Genomic DNA, 21,119 nt, shown 5'->3' with positions numbered 1-21,119 from the left:
TCCAACACACTACCATGTAACACACACACACACACACACACACACACACACACACACACACACACACACACACACACACACACACATCCAACACACTACCATGTAACACACACACACACACACATGCGCACACACACATGCACGCATGCACACACACACACGCACACACAGTAACGATGGGTTGATGGTGGTTTCCCAGGGTGATCTCCAGGGTTCCCAAGGTGTCCGTGGTGCTGAGCCACCAGCCGCCGGCGCTGACCAATGAGATGTACCGCATCAGCATCACCGTCCAATCGCAGGAGGAGGGCGTGGCCAGAGACGTCAAGCTGACGGCCGGTCTCAAACCAGGTACTGGGGTCGGCATGGTAACAGGGCTGTAAACGATCCAGTCATTGAACACGACGAATGGGTGTCGATATTGGAACGATGCTTCGAAACTACATCGATGTGAAATCCCTTTGGATTGAGGGCTGGACGTACAATCTATCCCAATCACTAGATAATCACATCACATAATCACAATAACACACAATCTGTCACAATTAGGGGTGTAACGATATATTAACTGTATCGACATATCGATTTTAATTTGAAAAAAATCGACGTATATGTAAATGACAAATATCGTATCGTATCGTTTTGAAATGGAAATAATCAATTTTATCAATACTAAGTATTTGCGCATTGTATTTAGACATTTTAAGAAGAAAAAGGATATTTATAATAATATAAACACTGATGTTCCATTAGTTAAATAAACATTGAGGTCCCCAAATGTTTGATCAAACAGGGGTCCGTGGACATGCATGCATAATATATTAACCCTTAGAAGATGAAAGACGCCAATTGGCGTCTTCATCAGAATTCCGTAAATGATCAATGACGCCAATTGGCGTCTTCACAGTTTTTGATGAATCTAAACATATTAATATGCTCCGAAGCGCTGTTTAAATTCCTGAGCTTATATTCCAACTACATTACCCAGAAAACCCGTGTCACGTGACACACGTGTACGTGTTGCCATTGGAAGCTGGTCCCACCCCCTGTAAACAGTGGGGGCAGAGGGAGTCTTCATAGTTTTCATTGTTTTGCCTGTTTGCCGTCTCGCCCGAGCGATTTTCTAGCAGAAAAAGTTGAAAGCAGTACTATTTATTTGAGCGAGTTTTGTGGTAGTAGTATTGATCCATACGCGTCCCAGTCGCCTTCTCCAGGCGGAGTAGCCCTGGTCCAGTGCTTACAGCGAGACTCGCTGCTCCCTCCCTCCTTTTTTCATTGTCTCCCCATCGTCGTCCGATGAGCTATACCGGGAAACCATTGAAGAAGACGATCAACCCGGAATGTTTTGAGGTAATCTTATTGTAGAAAATGCCCTTCTATAGTGATCAGAAATCATAAGATGATCGCTACAAATAGATGCTTGGATAATTACTACTACTAGTCAGATCATGACGCCAGAATGACTCACCACGATGGCCCCCAGCCATTAGCCAGCACCGAAGGTGCTGGCTAATGGTGTTGGTCGGTGCATTGGTGCTGGCTAAGGGCTGGAGGGGGGGGTTGGTGTCGATCGGTTGGTTGATGCAGTACAAATGTATCGTAGCAGGCATGCACGCATGGCAGTACAAGTATTTTATATTGTAGCGTGCCTTATAGGCGATCTGATCTTTAGAGTAATGTTCGCTCCTTTTATTTACTGTCTACAAAGACGGATAACAAACATGCATCGTTTACTGAAGCAACGCGTGGTTATGATGACGTTGCTACAAGGATCGGAGGGGGGACGGGGAGTGAAGCTAACAGTAGCGTATTATATAAGATCTGTATGACGTTTCATTGACGTCTGAGCTTGCATGATAATTGCATTCATTGTATATTGTAAATTTGTATACAATCATGATTGTACATTGTTTAGTGTGTCTCCGTGTGATGATGATGATGACGATGATGTCAGATAGCCTACGTCCCCCCCCCCCCAACTGGCTATTGGCCGGGCTGACTACAGCTAAATGTTTATTTTTATATATTTAGAACTGGCATCGGAGGAGGAGGATGATGATGATGAAGACGAAGAGTCAAGACTGCGATGGAGTTCTCCGACACTGAACCGGATGCATTCATTCATTTCAGTTGTTGTTTTTTTTTAAATTTAGCCTACACACACACACACCGTCAAGAACAACTGGAATGCAGTGGTTTGGGGACACTGGGGAGTTTGGGGACAACTGTTTTGTATGTAGGCCTATTTATTTTCTGTAATATTTATTATAATTGTATTATGTTAGTAGTCATAAAAAATAAAAGACAAGCTTTTACAATGAGTTAGACCTGTCATGGCTATTTTGTTCACTAGTCTGAGGTTTATGGTTTGACTAAGCGAGTTTCAACTGTGATTTACTCTGTAACGGTAGATGGTAAGAACCCAATTTTTTTTGTTATAATACAGTATACATTCAAGTCTATATTTTGATACATATCATGGGCACAAAGTCATATCAAAACAATGTCCTTGGATGAGTTTTTTATCAAAACTGTTTCTTCACAACAGGTTTTTGAGATACATGCATGAATAGACACGGTACTGGTAAGACTATGTAAACATGGTATATATCAAAATGTGCGTTAGAATGTCTAATTTTACCCCAAAAAAGAATTGAGTTTATATGATGTTCCATTTCAGAGCTAGGGGGACTTTTAGCTGGATAGGTCAGATTGATCATGACTGACCATGCTATTTATAGATGGCAAAATATCTACAGTGGTACATGTGAGAAACTTTTTATTTTATTTTAATTGAACTAGACAACTCACCCTTTAAAATGAGATATTGCATGGCTATGTACGCCCAGCAGAAAAAAAGTTATTTAGAAAATAAAACTTCAACCGGTCATAACTTTTTTTGTTGTCCTAGAAACACTACCCAGTGTAAATGCAGGCTCTTTTAAATGGCTTCCAACACCACAACTAAACATTTTATCAACTCAGTTCATTTTTTTCCTGGAAGCAGACAAGCCAAGCTTTCTCTGAAGGTCTTTCGTTGTCACACATTCACAACAGAGAATTTTCAATAAATCATTCAAAAACGCCATTCTGCCATAGAGAAGTCTAAAAACTATATAGAAATCCATGAAACTCTCAAAGAGTTAAATGGTGGAAATGAAAATAGGTTGAGAATCACTGCTCTCTCTCTCGCTCTCTCTCTCGCTCTCTCTCTCGCTCCCCCCCCCCCCCCCCCCCCCCCCTCCAGGCCAGGATGCCAACCTGAGTCAGACCACCAACGTGACGCTGAGTCCCACCAAAGTGTGTGACGACACGGACCCCGCCCTGCTGCCAGACATCCCCCTGGGAGACCTCCAGCCTGGGGACAAGGTATCCTAAAAAAACACCCTAGACAAAGCTCCCAGACTCTTCTCCCTTCCCTAAAACACCCTGGACAACGCTCCACACGTCCCAGACTCTTCTCCCTTCCCTAAAACACCCTGGACAACGCTCCACACGTCCCAGACTCTCCTCCCTTCCCTAAAACACACTGAACAACGCTCCACACGTCCCAGACTCTTCTCCCTTCCCTAAAACACCCTGGACAACGCTCCACACGTCCCAGACTCTCCTCCCTTCCCTAAAACACACTGAACAACGCTCCACACGTCCCAGACTCTTCTCCCTTCCCTAAAACACCCTGGACAACGCTCCACACGTCCCAGACTCTCCTCCCTTCCCTAAAACACACTGAACAACGCTCCACACGTCCCAGACTCTTCTCCCTTCCCTAAAACACCCTGGACAACGCTACACACGTCCCAGACTCTTCTCCCTTCCCTAAAACACCCTGGGACAACGCTCCACACGTCCCAGACTCTTCTCCCTTCTCTAAAACACCCTGAACAACGTTCCACACGTCCCAGACTCTTCTCCCTTCTCTAAAACACCCTGAACAACGCTCCACACGTCCCAGACTCTTCTCCCTTCTCTAAAACACCCTGGGACAACGCTCCACACGTCCCAGACTCTTCTCCCTTCCCTAAAACACCCTGGACAACGCTCCACACGTCCCAGACTCTCCTCCCTTCCCTAAAACACACTGAACAACGCTCCACACGTCCCAGACTCTTCTCCCTTCCCTAAAACACCCTGGACAACGCTACACACGTCCCAGACTCTTCTCCCTTCCCTAAAACACCCTGGGACAACGCTCCACACGTCCCAGACTCTTCTCCCTTCTCTAAAACACCCTGAACAACGCTCCACACGTCCCAGACTCTTCTCCCTTCTCTAAAACACCCTGAACAATGCTCCACACGTCCCAGACTCTTCTCCCTTCTCTAAAACACCCTGGGACAACGCTCCACACGTCCCAGACTCTTCTCCCTTCCCTAAAACACCCTGGACAACGCTCCATACGTCCCAGACTCTTCTCCCTTCCCTAAAACACCCTGGACAACGCTCCACACGTCCCAGACTCTTCTCCCTTCTCTAAAACACCCTGGGACAACGCTCCACACGTCCCAGACTCTTCTCCCTTCCCTAAAACACCCTGGACAACGCTCCATACGTCCCAGACTCTTCTCCCTTCCCTAAAACACCCTGGACAACGCTCCACACGTCCCAGACTCTTCTCCCTTCTCTAAAACACCCTGGACAATGCTCCACACGTCCCAGACTCTTCTCCCTTCTCTAAAACACCCTGAACAACGCTCCACACGTCCCAGACTCTTCTCCCTGCTCTAAAACACCCTGGGACAACGCTCCACACGTCCCAGACTCTTCTCCCTTCCCTAAAACACCCTGGACAACGCTCCATACGTCCCAGACTCTTCTCCCTTCCCTAAAACACCCTGGACAACGCTCCACACGTCCCAGACTCTTCTCCCTTCTCTAAAACACCCTGGACAACGCTCCACACGTCCCAGACTCTTCTCCCTTCCCTAAAACACCCTGGACAACGCTCCACACGTCCCAGACTCTTCTCCCTTCTCTAAAACACCCTGGACAACGCTCCACACGTCCCAGACTCTTCTCCCTTCTCTAAAACACCCTGAACAACGCTCCACACGTCCCAGACTCTTCTCCCTTCTCTAAAACACCCTGGGACAACGCTCCACACGTCCCAGACTCTTCTCCCTTCCCTAAAACACCCTGGACAACGCTCCATACGTCCCAGACTCTTCTCCCTTCCCTAAAACACCCTGGACAACTCTCCACACGTCCCAGACTCTTCTCCCTTCTCTAAAACACCCTGGACAATGCTCCACACGTCCCAGACTCTTCTCTCCCCTAAAACACCCTGGACAACGCTCCACACGTCCCAGACTCTTCTCCCTTCCCTAAAACACCCTGGACAACGCTCCACACGTCCCAGACTCTTCTCCCTTCCCTAAAACACCCTGGGACAAGGCTCCACACGTCCCAGACTCTTCTCCCTTCCCTAAAACACCCTGGACAACGCTCCACACGTCCCAGACTCTTCTCCCTTCCCTAAAACACCCTGGACAACGCACCACACGTCCCAGACTCTTCTCCCTTCCCTAAAACACCCTGGGACAAGGCTCCACACGTCCCAGACTCTTCTCCCTTCCCTAAAACACCCTGGGACAAGGCTCCACACGTCCCAGACTCTTCTCCCTTCCCTAAAACACCCTGGGACAAGGCTCCACACGTCCCAGACTCTTCTCCCTTCCCTAAAACACCCTGGGACAATGCTCCACACGTCCCAGACTCTTCTCCCTTCCCTAAAACACCCTGGGACAAGGCTCCACACGTCCCAGACTCTTCTCCCTTCCCTAAAACACCCTGGGACAAGGCTCCACACGTCCCAGACTCTTCTCCCTTCCCTAAAACACCCTGGGACAAGGCTCCACACGTCCCAGACTCTTCTCCCTTCCCTAAAACACACTGAACAACGCTCCACACGTCCCAGACTCTTCTCCCTTCCCTAAAACACACTGAACAACGCTCCACACGTCCCAGACTCTTCTCCCTTCCCTAAAACACCCTGGGACAAGGCTCCACACGTCCCAGACTCTTCTCCCTTCCCTAAAACACCCTGGACAACGCACCACAAGTCCCAGACTCTTCTCCCTTCCCTAAAACACCCTGGGACAAGGCTCCACACGTCCCAGACTCTTCTCCCTTCCCTAAAACACCCTGGGACAAGGCTCCACACGTCCCAGACTCTTCCCCCTTCCCTAAAACACCCTGGACAACGCACCACAAGTCCCAGACTCTTCTCCCTTCCCTAAAACACCCTGGGACAAGGCTCCACACGTCCCAGACTCTTCTCCCTTCCCTAAAACACCCTGGGACAAGGCTCCACACGTCCCAGACTCTTCTCCCTTCCCTAAAACACCCTGGACAACGCTCCACACGTCCCAGACTCTTCTCCCTTCTCTAAAACACCCTGGACAATGCTCCACACGTCCCAGACTCTTCTCCCTTCCCTAAAACACCCTGGACAACGCTCCACACGTCCCAGACTCTTCTCCCTTCCCTAAAACACCCTGGGACAAGGCTCCACACGTCCCAGACTCTTCTCCCTTCCCTAAAACACCCTGAACAACGCTCCACACGTCCTAGACTCTTCCCCCTTCCCTATAAAACAATGTCAGTGGCTAATCCATTGTGTGTCCCTCTGCAGGTAGAGCGCTGTGTGTACGTGAGGTGTGTTTCGACGGGGCCCAGGGTGTTCCTCTTCCATGTGGCTTACAGCATCAACACCACCGTGGAGGGACAGAACATCGACTGTAAATGCCACAAGGTACAGTAAGCCTACAGTACAGCGCTATCGGGGGTTGAAACCGTAACAAAGTGAAAACCTCCTTCCAGAGTGGAAATGTTTGGAAACGCTCCGCCTGGCATCTCCATTTATTTTGAACAATTAAAAACACAGCTCTCCCATTATGAAAAATTTAACAATTTTTTCAACCAAGGTTCATGTTTTAAGTTATTAGAGAAAGTAAAAGATGAGCGTATTTTGTTTCATTTGCTGCTTTCTTTCGTTTTAGCGATTTTAGCTGGTTTTGACAGGCGGGCTAAATATGTATTTTTTTTTTACAAAATGTTATAGGTACCTCCCCGCCTTCACATTCAGTAGATCATGTGATCTTGTGTGGCCAGATGTCATTTCCTGGGGTCTAGTAGGACTATAGTAAATAATAATAAAGAATTAACTAACATTTTGTAAAACAATATTAGCCCCATGTTCGAATGCCCCTCAAAAATAGCTAAAATCGCTAAAATGAAAGAAAGCAGCAAATTAAACAAAATTAACACTCATCTTTTACTTTCTCTAATAACAACCTAAAACATGAACTGTGGTTGAAAACAATTAAAGTTGTCCTTTAATTCATTTCTTATTTCTTTCATAAAGCTCCTAAACCTGTGAGAGCTATTTTTTTAAATAATTTACAACTTGCAGAACATTCCAAAAATACCACAGATGGAGCATAAAACACTATCAGCCTATTATCAGCCAATAAAAACCCTTATCCCTTACAAAACACCCAAATTCACAATGCTGGGGTTATACAACACAACAATGTTTGACATTCAACAAAGCCTACCTGGTATAAACACATGCATATATTGACACTGGTCATCCACAGCGCAGCAGCAGCAGCATACAGTACACAAATCTGTGTAACAAAGAGTGGAAATAATTAACCCATTTTGGGCGGGAACCCTTTATGGTGTTTTAAGCATTCTGTTCTACTTTAGCTATTGAAAAATAGCAGATCTACAAGCTCATAGCGCGTCACTCGGTGGCGCGCTATGAGCTTGTAGGTCTGCTATTTTTGAAAAGTTGTGAAAATGTGGCGCAAATCTTTGAATATATATTTCAGAACGAACATTTTTAACTAAAATATTGGCTTCTGGGAGGTCCCTGGAACTACATATTTTGAGATGGGGGTCCGTGGCCCAATAGAGATAATTCTGGGGGTCCTTGACATGAAAAAGTTTGAGCACCAGAAACATGGGTTTTTCTGAAAAATGTTAGGATTTAGAAGACTTTTTCTTTTTAATCGACCTCAGTCCAAAATGGGTTAATATAAAACCCCAAAAATATATTTTTTGTTTGCAACGGAGCTCTCTTGCACCCACCTGCTGCATGGAAATCATTTTCCTCAGGGGACACTGCATGCAGTTGCGCTGTTCATCCACCAGGTGGCTTTAGTACTCTAAGCAATACATGGTGAAAAGCAAGTATGGTGATTTTGTAGAAATGAATACAAGGATATTTCTAACTCTGTTACATACAGTGCTATGAATGAAACATTTACCATTTTTATTCACCCTTTTTCTTCCAGGATGAGACCGTCGCCATAGAGACAGTGGTTCCGTTCGAAGTGTCTGCCAAGTTCGTGTCCACTAAGGTGAGCAGAGGACAAGTTTCAGTAGACTACTGGGTGAAATGGGTAAAATGATGTAAAAGATCCCAACATTTATAGTTATCAGGAAACGGTATAACCCATTTTGGGCGGGAACCCCTTTTGGTGTTTTAAGCATTATGTTATACTTTAGCTATTGAAAAATAGCAGATCTACGAGCTCTACGAGGTCTGCTATTTTTGAAAAGTTGTGAAAATGTGGTGGAAATCTTTGAATATATATATTTCAGAGCGAACGTTTTTAACTAAAATATTTGCTTCTGGGGGATCCCTGGAACAACGTGTTTTGAGATGGGGGTCCGTGGCCCAATAGAGATAATTCTGGGGGTCCTTGACATGAAAAAGGTTGAGCACAAGTGACATAGAAACATGGGTTTTTCAGAAAACTATTTTTTAATCGCCATCAGTCCAAAATGGGTTAAGAATACAGAAAATAAGGACCCCCCAACTTTCACCAAAAAAAGAACAGAAAAAAAAGAAAAATACATGTTGAGTTAAACATTTGATGAATGATTTGCTCCTCAGCCTCTGGGAAGGGTTTGGTTTGACAGCTATTATTACCAGCAATAAATGCTAGACATGGTTAGAATACTAGACTGACCCTAAGCTAAGGAATGTGCAGAGCAATGCATATAAAACTAGCCTGTCTGTCGCCAAGGGTTCACAGCCTGGAATGGAACGGAGCCGAATGCATAGTGGAATGAATGTGCTCCCCTCACGTTTGACCCTGCAGGCCTTAAGTTACTTTGAGCCATTGGATAGCGTGGTGCCTGACATCCTGTGTGTGTGTGTGTGTGTGTATGTGTGTGTGTGTAGTTTGAGCCTCTAGACCGCGTGGTAGCAGACATCCCGTTCCTCCTGATGACAGACCTCCTCTCCTCGTCTCCCTGGCCGCTGCTCCTCAGCACCTCCTCTCTGCAGCTGATCACCATGACCCCTACGACCCCCCAGATGACCTCCCAGCTCCAACAAGGTACCATGATTGTTTGGTGTTTTGTCATTGAACATTGGATACGTTCCAAACGTCTGTTTCGCCCCTTTTAACACAATCAGTCCTTCAAAATAGGAGCTCTGGGGTGCCGGGAAAACATGGACGCTTTTACTCAGAACCTCCCCCCCCCCCTTACCTTGCTCTCGTTTTCATTATATCGCTAAATATTCCAAAGCGTTCATACTTTGAACGAGAGGCGGATGAGAAATCAGAAATGAAGCGCTTAGTATATCCATCAGATCAAAACCACAGAGAGCGCCCTGGATTAGCAGATACCAGGCATTATTTCTGCCGCGCTAACAGCTAAGTGAACGGGACGCTAATATCAACGAAGAGCGAAGCGTACGGTGGCCTTAGAGTCACCGTACGCTAAAAAGGAAAAAAATCTGAATATTATTCTCTTTGAAGATGCGCTAGGACATGTAGTAAGTAGCCTTGCCGAGCCATGAGGCCCATAGGGCAGGAGCCTATCTCCTGTTTCTGTAGCGTGAGGCAGCTTGATGTACAAGTACACCCCCTGGACATGACGCTAGTATGTCGCAGGGACTTACCCCCAATCCAACCCTTGATGCTGAGTGTCAAGCAGGGAGGCACTGGGTCCCATTTTTAGAGTCTTTGGTATGACCCGGCCGGGGATCGAACCCCGACCTCCCAGTCTCAGGGCGGACACTCTAACCACAAGGCCACTGAGCTGGTCTTGTGGTTATGACAATGACATGTACACACGTCATTGCAACCCGTCGGTTGGATTCCCTAGGACGTGTGGTCACGTCGGATGAACGGAACCTGTTAAACAACAATCAGATATACAGAGAAATGAGCTGACATGGAGCCGTACCAATACCACTGAATCACTGGACAATGAGCTGACATTGAGCCGTACCAATACCAGATATACAGAGAAATGAGCTGACATTGAGCCGTACCAATACCACGGAATCAGATATACAGAGAAATGAGCTGACATTGAGCCGTACCAATACCACTGAAATGAGCTGACATTGAGCCGTACCAATACCGCTGAAATGAGCTGACATTGAGCCGTACCAATACCGCTGAAATGAGCTGACATTGAGCCGTACCAATACCACTGAATCACTGGACAACTATGCAGCTCTACAATGAAAGGATTATCCACACTCTCTTGAATAGTTTCTTATGAACTTGGACGTCTATCTAGAGAAACACTTTCTACGAGCATTTGGACTAGACTGTCTGCTGTTGTGCAGCATTTTTGCTAAGGATGTGTATACCCGTCTTTTCTAATCAAACCACAGGAGGCCTTGGATGTATATACACATCTTTTGGGCTTTTTTATTGATATAAAATAAATATATATATTTTTTTGGTTGGCCTCTCCTTCTGCACTGTACTCCTTGTGTTTTGCGCGTGCGTGCTGCCGTTCATTTCCTTATTTGCGGCTCCAAAATAATGGCTCGTAACTCCTAATCTAGGGAGGTCTCCATGGTTTTGACTGAAGGACAATGTTCTGTCTTCATTTCTGACTCCAGCATGCATCTCGTTTAGAATATGAACGCTTAGAGAGAGACTTTAGCGTGACCAGCACGAGGTAAGAATGGAAGATTATGTCTTCCGGTTTTGGGGGGGACCTTTCAGAGTAAAATGTCATATCTGCTGGCACTCTAGCGCCTTTATTTTGACAGATGCTGGCGGCTTCGGTTGTGTTAACAAACCCAGTTCATAAGAATCTAAATGCAGAGTCAGAGTCATGACTCTGATGAAGACCGCAGAGGTGGAAACATTAGTCGTTTTTGTATACTATAGCACCTAATAAAAGGCTTAAAGGGGCATTCCACTCATTTTCAACATTTTACCATGTCATTAACATACCTTAGAGCTTTTGTGTGGAAATAATACAAAAGTCCCCCCATTATGTGTTTCCTAGTATGAAAAGTATGAAAAGAATCATTAACATGGTGAAACACATCTTGATGACATCATCAAGATGTGTTTCACCATGTTAATGATTTTTTTCAGACCTCCAGTTCTAAGAAACATAGAATGGGGGGACTTTTTTATTATTTCCACACAACAGCTCTAAGGTATATTAATGACATAGTAAAATGTTGAAAATGAGTGGAATGCCCCTTTAACCCATTTAGACCTGAGGACGATTCTACAAATGTCTTCTAAAGTTTTCTGAAAAACCCACGTTTCTATGTCAGTCGTTCTCAAACATTTTCAAAAATATACCTGTATGTATTTGGCCGCCGACCCCCATCTGAAAATATGTTGTTCCAGGAACCTCCCCAGAAGCAAAGATTTGAGAAAACGTTCGCTCTGAAAGAATATATATTCAAAGATTGGCGCCACATTTTCACGATATTTCAAAAATAGCAGACCTACAAGCTTGTAGCGCGGCACTCGGTGCAGCGCTATGTGCTTGTAGATCTGCTATTTTTCAATAGCTAAAGTGTAACATAATGCTTAAAACACGGTAAACACCAAACGGGGTTCCCGCCCAAAATGGGTTAAAATGTCCGCGCCGCTCCAGTGTCCTCTCCTCCTTCTGCATCCGGGTGTCCGGGTTCCTGTGATGCACCGGACCAGCCATTCCAGGCTTGAGGCGCGTTGGTACTAGACTCCCTTTGTTCATAAGAAACTACTGGTACTCCTAAGAGACTGTGGCTGTTCCTTTCCTCTGTACTCCTCAAGACTTGAGCGCGCCCTCTCCTCTCCTCGCCTAACAGTTTGTGATCCGGTCGTGTAGGAGAGGTTGTCTTTAAAACTATGCAGCTCACAATTAGATGAGCTATTTTCAAATGAATGTTCAGATCATGTTTTCATGTTTTATTGTGCAAAACAAAAAGTTAATAATGGCGTGCGTGCATGCGTGCGTGCGTGTGTGCGTGCAGTGGTCCTCCAGACGGGGGAGTGTGGCAGTGAGTGTTTCAGTCTCCAGTGTCCTCCAGTAGACAACGATAACAACACCGTGGGGGCGGGGCAGTACCTGGTATCATGGAGGAGGTGTGTATGCGCACACACACACACACACACGCACACACACACACACACACACACATGCACACACACATGCACTAGGGCTTTAAGCAACTAGTCAACTATTCAACTAGACGAGTAGTGAATCCACTAGTTGACCTTGTTGGTACTAGTTGACTAGTTGATAAGATTTTTTCCCCCCGTTTTTGTAGGCCTCAAGATCAGCTAGATTATAGTTATAGCCTAGTCACCAATTAATGTACCCAGTTGAATGTTTTTTGAGTGGTGGAACCACTCCAAGGAACAGCAATGTCCCTATTTCCTAACCTATGTGACTATGTCCCGATGTTTAGAGTACCAGTAGGGGCAAAAGTGGCACTGTTGTGCCAGAGACAGAGAGAGATAGTGTTGCACTGTTACCTGCTAATGAGAGAGAGAGAGGCAGGGGGAGAGGGGAGTTGCACCACTCAGTTCACACGGGTGTGATTTTTTTTTTCTCAAAGCCGGTATCTGCCTAAGCTTAAATAAAATCACACCCGTGTGAAGTGAGGGGCGCTAATATATTAAAGTCAATCAACTCATGTTGATTAGGTGATGTAATGGTGATGTAAAACAAACGGTGCCAAAACAAACATTAAATTCTCTTCATTGTTAATGGCATTTAATGTTATGGACGTAAATGATGACCGCTGCGCCACGGCCCAGGCCACAACAAGCATTCTTATTGGTCCAATGGTTCCACTTTCTAATGGTATTCTTTTTGCGGACTGCTTTTATTTTTGCCGCTCCAACATTTGACCGTGTGTGTTTGGGTGTCTATTTTTGAGGGGCGCTATGCACAGCTCTGTCTGTGTGTGTGTGTGTTTGTACCACGTACCATTTGATTGGCTGAGCACGGAATGTGATTATGTATGATGATAAGAGCGCCCCTCACTTCACACAAGTGTGATTTATTATTTATTGTCCCGCCCCCTGTGACATCATGTGGGTCAATTCATCATCATCATCTTCAGATACTTATTAGTGGGTGCAGCAGCAGCAGCAGCACTGAGATTCCTTGGATCCAAGGTGCCGCTCACTTCACACTGGGTGTGATTCTTCTCTTCCTGTTGCCAGTCATGGCTGCCAGTTCCCACCTGATGTCGTGTGGGAGTTCAGACTGCTCCAGACCGTACCGCGTGACCGCTAGCTTGCATAAGGTCCTCAGACTCGGACTTAAGTCTAGGATGTACAGGAGACCACGGTATGCAGAGAGGAAGATAGTATGATCTCCCACCATGCAACAGCACATACTGCTCACTGGACCTGGTCCTTTCCTCTTACAATTTACAATTTACAATTTAGGCATTTAGCAGACGCTCTTAATCCAGAGCGATTTACATTAAGCAATAACAGAAGCATGGCATATATCACATATATAAAAAGTAGTTATCATGAATCATGCGTAGACTAAGAACGTAACAGTGGAGTATCTATGTAAACTATACATACTATACTATATAATATATTATACATGTGTACTATAAAGTGCTATGACTACATAAAGTGCAATTCTAGAGCTGTCTACGTAACAAGCTATAAGTCTGTTTAAAATACTATCTAAGTCTACATAATGTGCTATCTAAGGGGCTAGGCTAGGGCAAGTGCTACGGGCCATGGTGGAGTCTGAAGAGGTGGGTTTTCAGACTACGGCGGAAGATTGGGAGTGAGGCTGCAGTTCTGACTGTGATGGGAAGTGCATTCCATAGTTTTGGAGCCAGAAGGGAGAAGAGTTTGGGACGTGTGGAGCGTTGTCCCGGCGTTTTTAGTGAAGGTACCTCCAGCTTCCCTGCGTTGGCTGATCTGAGTGCGCGGGAGGGTTTGTAGGGTACGATCATACTTGTGAGATATGGGGGGGCCTTTGGTTGCTTTGAATGCCAGCATCAGAGTTTTGTATTCTGTGCGGGCAGCGACCGGGAGCCAATGGAGGGAGCGGAGAAGGGGGGTGACGTGTGAGAATTTTGGCTGGTTGAAGACCAAGCGGGCTGCGGCATTTTGGATCAGTTGGAGGGGCTTAAGTGCACATGCCGGTAGGCCAGTAAGGAGGGAGTTACAATAGTCAAGTTTTGACAAGACTGTTGTCTGGATTAGGAGCTGGGCTGACTCCTGGGTGAGGAACGGTCTAATTCGTCGTATGTTGTAGAGTGTAAACCTACAGGATCTAGTGACAGCTGTGATGTGTGTTTTGAACGAGAGCTGACTGTCCAGGACAACACCAAGGTTCCTGGCTGTCGGGACAGACTTTACCAGGGCGTTGTCTACGGAGATAGTTAGCTCCCGCATAGGGCAGGACTTAGCTGGGAAGAACAGAAGCTCAGTCTTGTCTGGGTTCAGCTTGAGGTGGTTGGAAGACATCCACTGTGAGATGTCAGCCACGCATGCAGTGATGCGTTCTTCTACCTGGGTGGCTTGAGTTGAACCTTCTTCCAGGAGAAGGTCTCTGGATTGAATTTGCACAGATCATTGAAGTCTTGTTCCCCGCCTTTACCACCAAATATGAACAGCTCTCCATTGTAGGCAAAGGCTGAATGAAACCAGCGTCCTTCTGGAAGAAGCTGTGCAGAAGGTGTGCTCAGCCAATAGTTGGTCTCTGTGTCAAACACTCTGATGGTGTCGTTGTACTGACCCCTATGGCCTCCAAATACAAACATCTTGGTCCCTATGATGGTAGCAGAGTGACAGGATGAAACAGGGGGTGGAGTTCCTCTGGTGTTAATTACAGACCAGACCATTGTGGTAGTGTCCAACTTGTGTGTGTCAGTAGTGTATCTAATCTGCCGGAGGGATCCTCCATGGATAATCATGAGCTTCCCCAAGACACAGGCTGAGTGGTAGTACCTCGGCTCTGGAACAGCCCCTGAAACCCTGGGTTTAAACCATCTGTGGGTGTCCACATCAAATGCATAAAGCACGTTGCAGTACGTTGTAGTTAAGTAGTTATGTAAACCTCCCCAGAGGTAGACAACATCTTCAACAAGCACAGCTGAGTGGCCGTAGCGCGAGAATGGAACCTCATGGTGGCGTTCTCCTCTTCCTGTTGTCACCGTGGGCAACGTCCTCCAGCGTAAAGGCACTGTGTTTAAAACGTGCACACCAATCAAAGCCTTGTCGTCAATCAGAGCCTTGTCGTCATAACAGCGCCCTCCAAAGGCGTACAACTTGTGCTGCACTGAAACAACAGCATGATGGCCTCCGTTTGGTCCTCCAGTCAGATGTACCGTCCAGCTAAACATTTCTCACACTGTAAATGATGTTTGATGTATACAGAAACAAACTGAGTAACAATGGGGACGTAATGAGTGTGTTATCACTTGTGGCATAAATGGCCTGCAAAGTTTGGCCAATCCACCAAGTCGATCCGTTGGGTTGGCCAATCAAGGAAGCCGATGACTGTTGATCTCCTAATATGGCAAATGTAATCCTCCCGCATTACACATCAGATCACTGGATACTGTTTGTCAAGATTTCTTTAACCCGTTTTGGTAGGCCTCAAGATCAGCTAGATTATAGTTATAGCCTAGTCACCAATTAATCATGTACCCAGTTAAATGTTTTTTTCTCAAAGCCAGTATCTACCTAAGCTTAAAACAATCACACCCGTGTGAAGTGAGGGGCGCTAATATATTAAAGTCTAACTCATGTTGATTAGGTGATGTAATGGTGATGTAAAACAAACGGTGCCAAAACAAACATTACATTCTCTGAATGATGAGGGGACGTCGCAGGACAACAGCAGTAGCTGTGTGGGGTGAGTTTAGTGAATGATGAGGGGACGTCGCAGGACAACAGCAGTAGCTGTGTGGGGTGAGTTTAGTGAATGATGAGGGGACGTCGCAGGACAACAGCAGTAGCTGTGTGGGGTGAGTTTAGTGAATGATGAGGGGACGTCGCAGGACAACAGCAGTAGCTGTGTGGGGTGAGTTTAGTGAATGATGAGGGGACGTCGCAGGACAACAGCAGTAGCTGTGTGGGGTGAGTTTAGTGAATGATGAGGGGACGTCGCAGGACAACAGCAGTAGCTGTGTGGGGTGAGTTTAGTGAATGATAAGGGGACGTCGCAGGACAACAGCAGTAGTACATTGTCAAACTGGTGGGTTGTTTCCCAACCCGCACCACAGACCAATCAGAAGCCACGGGTCTTTTAATGGTTCCTCCACCTGTCCTCCTGCAGACAGTCGTCCAGTCCTGATAGCCCATTGGTCCAGACGGCTGTCACTCTGCCTCATGTCCTGGTAGAGACCATCCCCCTGTATGTCCATGCTGGTGAGTACACACACACGCGCACACGCATGCACACACACACACGTGCGCGCACAAAATTCAGTAGTTGTGTATTAGTGTTCTCAACAGGCCTGTATGTAGGGTCGGGTTTGGGCAGAATTATGGTGAACTTATGGTGAATGCCCTGTTCTCTGTGTGTGTGTGTGTGTGTGTGTGTGTGTGTGTGTGTGTGTGTGTGTGTGTGTGTGTGTGTGTGTGTGTGTGTGTGTGTGTGTGTGTGTGTGTGTGTGTGTGTGTGTGTGTGTGTGTGTGTGTGTGTGTGTGTGTGTGTGTGTGTGTGTGTGTGCGCAGACCTGCCGTCGCTGGGTCGTGTCAGGGAGTCTCTGGCGGTGTGTTACCACCTGCAGAACAGAACGTCTCTGGTGCAGGAGGTAGAGATGGCTGTGGAGCCTTCTGACGCCTTCATGTTCTCTGGCCTCAAACAGGTGAGTTCTGACGCCTTCATGTTCTCTGGCCTCAAACAGGTGAGTTCTGACGCCTTCATGTTCTCTGGCCTCAAACAGGTGAGTTCTGACGCCTTCATGTTCTCTGGCCTCAAACAGGTGAGTTCTGACGCCTTCATGTTCTCTGGCCTCAAACAGGTGAGTTCTGACGCCTTCATGTTCTCTGGCCTAAAACAGGTGAGTTCTGACGTCGTCATGTTCTCTGGCCTCAAACAGGTGAGTTCTGACGCCTTCATGTTCTCTGGCCTCAAACAGGTGAGTTCTGACGCCTTCATGTTCTCTGGGCTCAAACAGGTGAGTTCTGACGCCTTCATGTTATCTGGCCTCAAACAGGTGAGTTCTGACGCCTTCATGTTCTCTGGCCTCAAACAGGTGAGTTCTGACGCCTTCATGTTCTCTGGGCTCAAACAGGTGAGTTCTGACGCCTTCATGTTCTCTGGACTCAAACAGGTGAGTTCTGACGCCTTCATGTTCTCTGGACTCAAACAGGTGAGTTCTGACGCCTTCATGTTCTCTGGACTCAAACAGGTGAGTTCTGACGCCTTCATGTTCTCTGGACTCAAACAGGTGAGTTCTGACACCATGTTCTCTGGACTCAAACAGGTGAGTTCTGACGCCTTCATGTTCTCTGGACTCAAACAGGTGCTCCTTCTGCACTCACTGCCCTGGTCTGATTCTCAATCACTTTCATGACGAGCACAAAGTTCTGTGCGTGCGTGCATTATCTTATTTTTCTAAATAAAGTAATTCTTGATGACAATTTTTTTTCAATGCATTTGATGTATTTCCATGTGTTGTTCCTGCTTACTGTAAATCACTCTGGATTGAGAGCGTCTGCTTAAATGCCTAAATTGTAAAGTGTGTGTGCGTGTGACAGGATGTTAGAGGGTTTAAACAACTGGGGATAGCCACAAAGGATGTTAGAGGGTTTAAACAACTGGGGATAGCCACAAAGGATGTTAGAGGGTTTAAACAACTGGGGATAGCCACAAAGGATGTTAGAGGGTTTAAACAACTGGGGATAGCCACAAAGGATGTTAGAGGGTTTAAACAACTGGGGATAGCCACAAAGGTTGTTAGAGGGTTTAAACAACTGGGGATAGCCACAAAGGTTGTTAGAGGGTTTAAACAACTGGGGATAGCCACAAAGGTTGGCTGGCACAGTGTTGTGGTGTCTCTGCTACAATTGGCAGCTGTCATATACAGTATGGCAGAGACGCTGTTACTTACGGTATATCCATAGAGTACTGAGTACTGTTACTTACGGTATATCCATAGAGTACTGAGTACTGAGTACTGTTACTTACGGTATATCGTATATAGTACTGAGTGACATGATTGTTGTATCATTAAAACACATGCCAGGATTTTGTAAACGTTTTCAAGGTAACCTAACCTTACTGCACCTACAATGTTAGTCTCTCCTTTATGTTTCTCCTTTATGTGGTGTAACTGATACTCAATGTTAGTCTCTCCTTTATGTTTCTCCTTTATGTGGTGTAACTGATACTCAATATTAGTCTCTCCTTTATGTTTCTCCTTTATGTGGTGTAACTGATACTCAATATTCTGAGCCTTTGTAGATATATATATTTCATTCATTCTGAGCCATTGTATATTTATATATATATATTTATTCTGTCATGCGCAACGCTTGTAAATAACTATGTAAGCACGTGCAGTACTAAATACTTTTACACAAGTGACATCAGTTTCGTCCTTCCAACTGTTATGGGCCAAGTTTGCCCCTAGACCAAGAGTGGTCCGTAACAGTGGAGTCATAAATAAATGGTTACACTGTGTCTGTGTCTGTGCACACGTACTTGTGTGTGCGTGTGTGTGTGTGTGTATGTGTGCGTGTGCGCTTGCGTGTAGGTCCGTCTGCGCATCCTGCCCGGCTCAGAGCAGGACATGCTGTATAACTTCTACCCTCTGATGGCGGGCTACCAGACCCTCCCCCAGCTGAGCATCAGCCTGCCTCGATGTCCCCAAACCAACACACACACCCTGAGACGCTTCCTACCGCAACGCATCTTCATAAAGGTAACACACACACACACACACACACCAACACACACACACCAACACACACACACCCTGAGACGCTTCCTACCGCAACGCATCTTCATAAAGGTAATACACACACACACACACACACACACACACCAACAAACACACACACACACACGCCGGCGGGTTCCAGACTGTATCTGCTGTAGCATTCAGAAATAGTGGAGCAGTTTTTTTCTGGCTACGTGAGATCCAGTGGTTTCAGACGTGTAACGGTTGCACTGGCTTTCATTTTCAGCCTCAGGGACACCAGGCGGATGAGGACTCCATCGCGGCTGCCTGAGATGGACGAATGGACGGACGTGCGCACGCACGCACACACACACACGCACGCGTGCGCACACACACACACACGCACACACACGCACACACACACATTCCTTAATTTCTTACATCTAGCGCTGAAACCGTGCTGAGAATCTGCTCCCACTCAGAGTTTTCTTCAACTTCATTAACTTAACATTTTTACAAAAATCAATAAATACATGATGGTGACATTAACTGCCCTACCACTTAGTAAACTGGACCGAAGTTGACTCTGTACTTTTTTTCTCCAGTCGATCCACAGCAAATCTATGTGGCCGAAGCTAGCCGATCTATAACATGGTGCGTTGGATGAGCTTGTAGATCTGCTGTAGATGTTATTTTGGCTGATGTTCCCCAGCAGAACGATGGATGCTGGGGTTCAGATGGTTACAGAGTGTTGTCGAATCACATGATCTCAAAGTGTCTGTAAGTTAATTTTAATATCTCACTGAAATATGAACAGAAACCAGAGGCTTCCTGGAAAGTGTTTTCGTAGCAATGTATATTCTGATAGATAGCATTGCTATCGACCAGTGGTTTTCAACCTTCTTCATGTCAAGGCCCATTATTTATTCGGCATTTGAGCCACGGGCCACCATTTGATGACATTTAGCCTCTCTTAAGAATAGTTTGTCATCGTTGGATAAGATTTTGTCCACAACTCCATGCTGTATTGATGTGTGGTACCCTTAGGAGAGATAACAGGCCAACGTTGATCAAAACAGCAATTCTTCTATGTAGAGTTCTTGTGAATTAATTAATAGCTTGTCAAGACGTTTTGGGGCTGTTTGTAACCCAACTCCATACATTGTGTTTCTGTGTTTCTAACATTATGCAGTACATTTAATGACCATCCGTGTGCGTGTGTGGCTGCAGCTCTCGTCTTAACGCTTTGTCGTTCTATCAGTGAAAATAAAGTGATGCACATCTGATGGTGTGAGTTGTTTTTGAAGGTTTGTGAGGATAATGTGATGGTAATGATTGATTGATTGATTGATTTGCGTCCTGCACACAGACAGCTATATCTTACACCACCCCTTATCCCTAAACGTATTTGCATTTTTTTTTCACTATATTTGAAAACATTTAAAAATAGTTAAAATAGCTGATCTACAAGCTCACAACGTGTCGATGTAGATTGGCTAGTTGAACTATTTTAAATGTTTTAAAATAGTAAAAAGAAAAAAAGGGATACATACAGTATATTGTAATACAATAATATACATAATGTAAAATGATATAACATAAAATATAACAATCTCCTTTATTTTAACAAAACGTATCTCCAGTTTTTCATAATCATCTACCTCAAGGAAATCACAGATAGAAGAGATTTATTTTTACTAAGAAATGCCTTCTCTCTTATGTCGTCGTATTTAGGGCAGTAAAACAAAAAGTTAACCCGCATTTTCAATTTCACCAAAGTTCACAAAACAAACCCTCTGTTCCTCTGGAGTGGCATTCAACCTGCCAGACCAGTCTCATCATCATCATCATCATCATAACATATTAAACATTGAGAGCCCACGCAAAACTGCCCAAAATCACTTTCACCTAGAAAATCCATTCACATTTTTTATCATTCAGCTGACTGTGGAGACACATGCTGGAACTTTTTACTTTGAAATGTTTTATAGTTTCTGAGTTA

The 21,119-nt window shown here is 45.5% G+C and overlaps 1 protein-coding gene across 3 annotated transcripts in view; it reads left to right on the top strand.

Annotated features, from left to right (window-relative positions):
• trappc11 (trafficking protein particle complex subunit 11) overlaps positions 1–20,403 on the top strand; it is a 44,861-nt gene extending 24,458 nt beyond the window's left edge. For 2 of the 3 annotated variants that reach the window (XM_079529138.1, XM_079529139.1), the window contains exons 21-30: positions 200–348; positions 3,245–3,366; positions 6,632–6,751; positions 8,301–8,366; positions 9,197–9,353; positions 12,248–12,359; positions 16,543–16,634; positions 16,944–17,077; positions 18,971–19,138; positions 19,404–20,403. In XM_079529138.1, coding sequence (XP_079385264.1) covers positions 200–348; positions 3,245–3,366; positions 6,632–6,751; positions 8,301–8,366; positions 9,197–9,353; positions 12,248–12,359; positions 16,543–16,634; positions 16,944–17,077; positions 18,971–19,138; positions 19,404–19,448 — 1,165 coding nt within the window. In that variant the 3' untranslated portion in view covers positions 19,449–20,403. The remainder of the gene's footprint in view (positions 1–199; positions 349–3,244; positions 3,367–6,631; positions 6,752–8,300; positions 8,367–9,196; positions 9,354–12,247; positions 12,360–16,542; positions 16,635–16,943; positions 17,078–18,970; positions 19,139–19,403) is intronic. The other variant, XR_013792354.1, reaches the window with a different exon arrangement.
• The last annotated feature ends 716 nt before the right edge of the window (positions 20,404–21,119 follow it).

The sequence above is a fragment of the Electrona antarctica genome (genome assembly GCF_951216825.1).
Source record: "Electrona antarctica genome assembly, chromosome: 19".
NCBI lineage: Eukaryota > Metazoa > Chordata > Actinopteri > Myctophiformes > Myctophidae > Electrona > Electrona antarctica.
This window is presented reverse-complemented; position numbering and strand designations above follow the sequence as displayed.